This window comes from Scardinius erythrophthalmus, assembly GCF_964197995.2.
Source record: "Scardinius erythrophthalmus genome assembly, chromosome: 15".
In the NCBI taxonomy this organism is placed as follows: domain Eukaryota; kingdom Metazoa; phylum Chordata; class Actinopteri; order Cypriniformes; family Leuciscidae; genus Scardinius; species Scardinius erythrophthalmus.
The window spans coordinates 12,452,261-12,458,355 of NC_138235.1; the positions used below are offsets into that span (position 1 = coordinate 12,452,261).

At 35.9% G+C, this 6,095-nt stretch overlaps 1 protein-coding gene across 2 annotated transcripts in view; it reads right to left on the minus strand.

The window, feature by feature from the left end:
- The window catches only part of LOC308703792 (uncharacterized protein), a 12,567-nt gene extending 7,344 nt beyond the window's left edge, over positions 1–5,223 (minus strand). The window contains exons 1-5 of one of the 2 annotated variants that reach the window (XM_081387708.1): positions 4,613–5,223; positions 4,035–4,168; positions 2,723–2,881; positions 2,503–2,565; positions 2,339–2,398 (exon numbers count right to left, since the gene is read on the minus strand). In XM_081387708.1, the coding sequence (XP_081243834.1) occupies positions 2,339–2,398; positions 2,503–2,565; positions 2,723–2,881; positions 4,035–4,168; positions 4,613–4,853 (657 nt within the window). In that variant the 5' untranslated portion in view covers positions 4,854–5,223. The remainder of the gene's footprint in view (positions 1–2,338; positions 2,399–2,502; positions 2,566–2,722; positions 2,882–4,034; positions 4,169–4,612) is intronic. The other variant, XM_081387709.1, reaches the window with a different exon arrangement.
- Positions 5,224–6,095: the final 872 nt, after the last annotated feature.

Genomic DNA, 6,095 nt, shown 5'->3' on the forward strand with positions numbered 1-6,095 from the left:
TCAGGACAAGTGTAAAGGTATCTGGTTGTTGAAACCACATATGTCCATTTTACTCCTCCCAAAATGATAAAAAATAAACTTGTGAGAGCGTGTTATAGGCTATGTGACATGTTATAGCCAGTTATAACAGCACTACTGCAGACCAGTAGAGTATCTCTTAGAAGTAGTGAGACTAAATTATTAGGGGTGCACGATATATCGGCCGCCGATATAATATCGGCCGATATGGTCATTTTTTTTTCACATCGGTATCGGTCCGATGTCAAAATAGGGCCGATGTGAACAGGCCGATATTTGACGTGTGAAGTTGAAGATTAAGTTACTGATGCTGACTCGTGCAGTGAACGCGCCTGAGAGAAATACACATTTCATACAGATGACATAAGCAGAGAACAGTCTGTTTTCTTTCATTTTGAATTGTTCTGTTTAAAAATAGATGTTTCAAGCTTTCTATATAGGCTATGTCTCAGGTCTGTGAGGCAGGTAGGTTTCGGTTCATTTGAGACGCGCTTCAGTTCACGCGCTTTCGCCTCCATGTCCTGATAAAATATTTTCTAATATTTACTTTGTTTATTTTTGATGAAACATTGATCAAAATTAAGATACAATTAATACAAAACGAAATTAAATTTAAAGACAGTCTTTGTGCTTTCTGTTTGAGGTCTCTGTGAAAGTTTTAAAGCAGTCTTTGGACGTGCGTTACAGAGAACTGTCCCGTCAGTAACATTGTTAACGCAGTTCAGTGCGACTTATGATTTTTCCCTCATGACACATTTTTGATTGATCGTTTTTTGACTCGTAGATATTTGAATATTGCTTGATATTTGATACCCGTTCGAATTTGATTTTTTCTCAAAAGTGACCGCACGTGTGATTTGTGGATTACTGATAAGCGCGAGTGGAGAAACAGGCGTTTATTATTCATTCTGTGTTGAGAAACGTACCTTCATGTGTTACGTTATTGTGTTGATAATAACTAAAGTAGCCTACCTAATTATGTTACATATTTATTTTGTATGAAAACTAGCGCGTTCGTTACTTATGGATTAAAAAGTAGGCTACCGATGTATCAGTGCTGCGCGAGCTGTCCCTCACAAACACGGACGCGCGCACACAGAGAGAGAGAGAAGATAATTGTAAAATGAAAAATTGACGGGCTAAGTTTAAATTTTGTTCTTGCTTGTTTTTTTTTCTTTCAAAATGTCAGAAAGCATTTTGTATTATCCATCCGATCCGTGTTTTTAAAATTCGTTAAATGACGGACGTTTTACTGTTAACACAGCCCATATGTCGGATTCGTCTTATAGCCTACTTGTTATTATTTTTAGAATAAGTGATTCGTTATGCTATTATTGGACTCCTGTCTAATCATTGTCAACTGTTTTCTATAAATATGTTTGTATTGGCTAACATTTATTCAGCTAATGCGTGTCCTGTTTAAAATGTGCAATGTTCAAAGGCAAAGACAGCACGTCACAAATAGAAGCCCTTTTCCCTGTGCTATTTAGTATCATATTTGGATATTGGAATAATAAATTAAGTAGCCTATCTTAATTGTACACAATGTTCCTGTTTTTTTTTTTCCTGTTTTCTAAGGGTTTCATAATTTTAGACAAGTTGACCAGCACACATTATATGCAATGCAATATAATGCATGTGTGTCCTATGTGTGACATATTTTGCATACAGGTAAAGGTGCCCAATATCAGTCATTTCTAAAGTAAAAAAAAAAAAAAGTGTTTTGGAAAATAGCTCTTTATTTGATAATCATTAAAATTTGTTTTCTATACAGAGATATCGACATCGGTAAATATCGGTATCGGCCATAACAGCAATATTAATATCGGTTATCGGTATCGGCCACAATTTTCACATCGGTGCATCCCTATAAATTATCTTTCCAGGGCTGATGCCACTCTCTCTCCCATTGTCTCTGATCTTGAAATTAGCTGATGATAAATAAAATGCAGCTCATATCGATAGCTTACGTTGATGTGAACTTTATCAGAACAGGAATTGAATATCAGATTAATATCCGTTTTGCGGAGACACATTTATGCGGCCAAGTGTAAATGGAAATGTTTTAATAAATCAGATAGCTATCCGATCAGTGAAAACGCATGAAGTGACCAGGTGTAAACAGACCCTTCGATTAGGGTCGGAACTGAACTCTTCAGGACAGTGGGTGAGCAGGAGCAGGGTTGAAGACCTCTGGTCTAACATGCATGCACTAACATAATTGACAGCATAAACTGGGCAAGTGGCAGTTCTTTCAGCTGGCCCTTGGTCATCCTTATTGTCAAACCCTGGATCACTGAGGTTAAAAGGTCTACAGCACCTCATTTGCCATCTGTATGTCAATCTTCTGTTCAAGCCTCAGCACTGCTGCATGCAGGAACTGAAAGACAACAAACAGCGAACAAACAGATCAGATGTATTAAAAAGACCTTGATTCTGATCAGACATCTGAATGCGTAATAAAGCTGAAACAGAAGTTCTTACCCTACAATAGTTCAGGACCTCAAGCAGTATATTCTGCTGGTCCTCCCCGACAGCAGATTTGCTCTGGTTTAGAAAACAATTCGGACGTTAATGAAAAAGGAAACTGACCTTGATCGGAGTAACCATTTATTGGTGAATTGGATAATTAATGCATAGAATGGGTACTTGTATGAACTTAAGTAAGTAGTGTCAACATGAACAGTTATGAGACACAACAAACCTGTTCTGGTGCATTTGGAAATACTGGAGGCTCCATGGCAGCTAAAGGGCTGATTGCCATGTTCAGTCCAGACATCTCTACAGGACCTCTGGCCGAATCACACGGAGGCACAGCTTGGTAAAATGTGTTCTCCTCAGAAGGGAGTCCTACGTTCATGTCCTTTGGAAGAGAATGATCATCACTGGCATGAGCAATAAAAATGTATCTGATACTCCAAGTTAAAGTATGTTTACTCATCCTCATGTTGTTCCAAACCCATTCAAATTTCTTTCATGAAATTAAATTAATGAAATCTATGACAAAAAAAAAAGTGCGTCGATGACCTTTCTTTTCCATAACTAAGACGAGATGATGATGAGACGACACCAATATCATTGAACAATAACTGACTATATCAACGTGGAATATCATTGATTAAAAAAGATGACACTAAAATGTAGTTTTGTAAAAAATAACAAACTTTACCAAATTCTCTGTTTTCTGTTGAATAAAAAGCAATCTGACAACCATGTGCACTCGCTCTCTCTACTAGGGACGTGCGAGACTAGTCGATTAAATGATCCTGCTGCTGCTAGTTGACATGGAAATACTATCATCAAGTAATATCAACAATTCCAAATTTTATTGTTTTTATTTTCTCCTTTAGGTTCTTATATTAAAGGTTCTCCCAAAAATAAAGTTTCTGTCATTAATAACTCACCCTCATGTCGTTCCAAACACATAAGACCTTTATTCATCTTAGGAACACAAATGAAGTTATTTTGCACACAAAAGATAATCGCTTCATAACATTAAGGTTGAACCACTGGAGTCACATGGACTATTTTGACGATGTCTTCACTACCTTTCTGGGCCTTGAAAGTTGCAATGACGTTTCTGCCCATGGCTGGTTCTTAAACCTCTCGGATTTCATCAAAAAGAACTTCATTTGTGTTCCGGAGATGAACGAGGATCTTACGGGGTTGGAACGACATGAGGGTGAGTAATTAATGACAGAATGTTCATTTTTGGGTGAACTATCACTTTAAAACAACAGAAAAAGACTGCTGTTTTTGGGAAAGCAAAGTCCCAAAAAGACATTTTGGGAGTGAATGCAAAGGCATTAAATATAATTTTTAATTATATAATTTAATAATCTCCTATTTTTTTTTTCAATCACCATGTGATTCCATAGGATCTGAATTACCCAAAAATTATGAAAACAATTTCATAACTATCCCTAAGAAAGTAATGAGCATCTGGCTTAGTTATTTTTCATTTATTAACTGCTAAACTTTTCACGATAGAGAGAAGGAGGGGTGTGGGACAATACCCCGTGTGCGGCACTACAGTCAGGACTCTTTTTTGGGCTCTGCTCATCCAGAAAGGTTTGTCGGCTCTCATGCTGTCCATTTAAACTCCTCCTGCAAGACTGTTTTTCAGGGGGTGCAGAATCCTCCTGGTTTTCTGAGACAGAAAGTGAGGAAAATATATAACTGACCCAAAGTTGGATACAGACACTTAATGTTACTCTGCATTAGATACAAAAAATAAACCAAATTACATTTAGGCTATATAAAGCAAAGTTTGAGCAAAACATTTAAAAGAAATGTGCTGGGTTCTAAGTGATAAAACAATATAGTGTTGAATAGTAAGTGTCACTTTGTGGTTGTTAAAAAATAATGTTTGACATAGTTAATGTTATGAACTACACTTCATACATCTAACGTTATGTTACTAAACAAATCAACAGAACACTACTGCAAAATGGCTCAGAAAAGTTAAGATATATAAGTATAATGCAATTGTTTTCTTTAAAACTTAGTATTATAATGTCTTTAAATTTGATAGATAGGCAGACAGAGAGATAAAAGATTTTAAATATTCAGATGTAGTTCAAACAAGCCAAACCTCGCTCTCGGATGTTTCTTCTGCTCCAGGTAGAAGCTCTGGATGAGCACGAGAGTTCATCATCATCATCATCATCTTCTGAGTTATCGGACTCGACAGGAGCGAATATACTCAGATCCATCTCAGTTTCTGGATCTTCATTTTCCAGCTTGACAACGATACATTGATTTGTTCCGTCCTCATCGCTGTTTGAGCAACTTTGAGGGCGCGAGTCAGCGCCAGAATGAAGCCTAGCCATCATTTTCAGTCACCACGCGAACAACTATCGAGGATTTTCCAGAGTAAAGTCTTGTTTGATCCTCACCAAAGAATTAGCAGATTGATTTTAAGTTTAAGACAGGCTCACGTTCATTCGGACAGCAGCTGACGCGTTTGAGTATCTGATTTTGTGTGTGTGTGTGTGTGTGTGTGTGTTTTCAACTGGGGTTGGCGGATGGATCTTCAAATAATAATACAGATACTGACGTAAATACTCGAGGATAGTTACAAATACCCTCATTTAATGGTAACGATACTAAATGTTTATTTCAAAGTGGTGATTGTAATAATTGTTTAGCATGAAATGAGTGCATATCACAAGTGGTAAAATAAAAATAATGAACTATGTCGGCGAGTAGTTGTGCAGGATAGGAACTATTTCCCCTTCCGCTGAACACACATTCACGAGCCAGAATGTGCCAGAATTCAGTTTGACCAGAGATGAAGTCAACTCTTTTCTTCTCAAAATAATGACCCAGTTAATTTAGTCGTTTACTACAGTAGGTTTTCTGCCTGTAAAAAAAAAAAAAAAAAAAAGGTAATTGCGTCTATGGGCAATTCTTAGACTATGGGCACTTTCATGTCCTGACTCCTTTGATCATGTTTTATAAAAAACATTTAATTTTGAAAAATTCACACTTTCATAGTTAAATTTACAATAAAAAGTACTTTAGGGACTTTTTACCGGTAGTCTACGATGATTTTTTTTCACCTTTTTAAACATCATTATACATGCAGATATTGCTGTTTTGTGCTTGTCCACACCCAGACTTCTGATCTTCGATAATGAAAAAGAAGTGTAAAAAAATGATTTATCTATATATATATATGTATATATATATATATATATATATATATATATATATATATATATATATATATATATATATATATATATATGACTGAATAAAGTATCAGTAAAAGAATTAATCAAAACATAATTGAGGTATTTAAGGTCAGACAACTATTAATGTGATTTTATATACAAAATGTATATGTCCCACAGTATTGCCGTCATTTCCACCACAACGTCCCTTTAAAAAGTTTTTTTGAAAGATTGTTTGGGTAGTTTCTATGGAGATGAACAATGACATCACAGCACATGTCTGACATGGAAGAGATTTTAAATTTCTTCAGCAACTTCAGCAAAAAGAAAACTCAAGGTAAATATTGCTTGAAATGAAAATATTTTTATTGTATGTCATTTCCAAACATGGCGTAACAT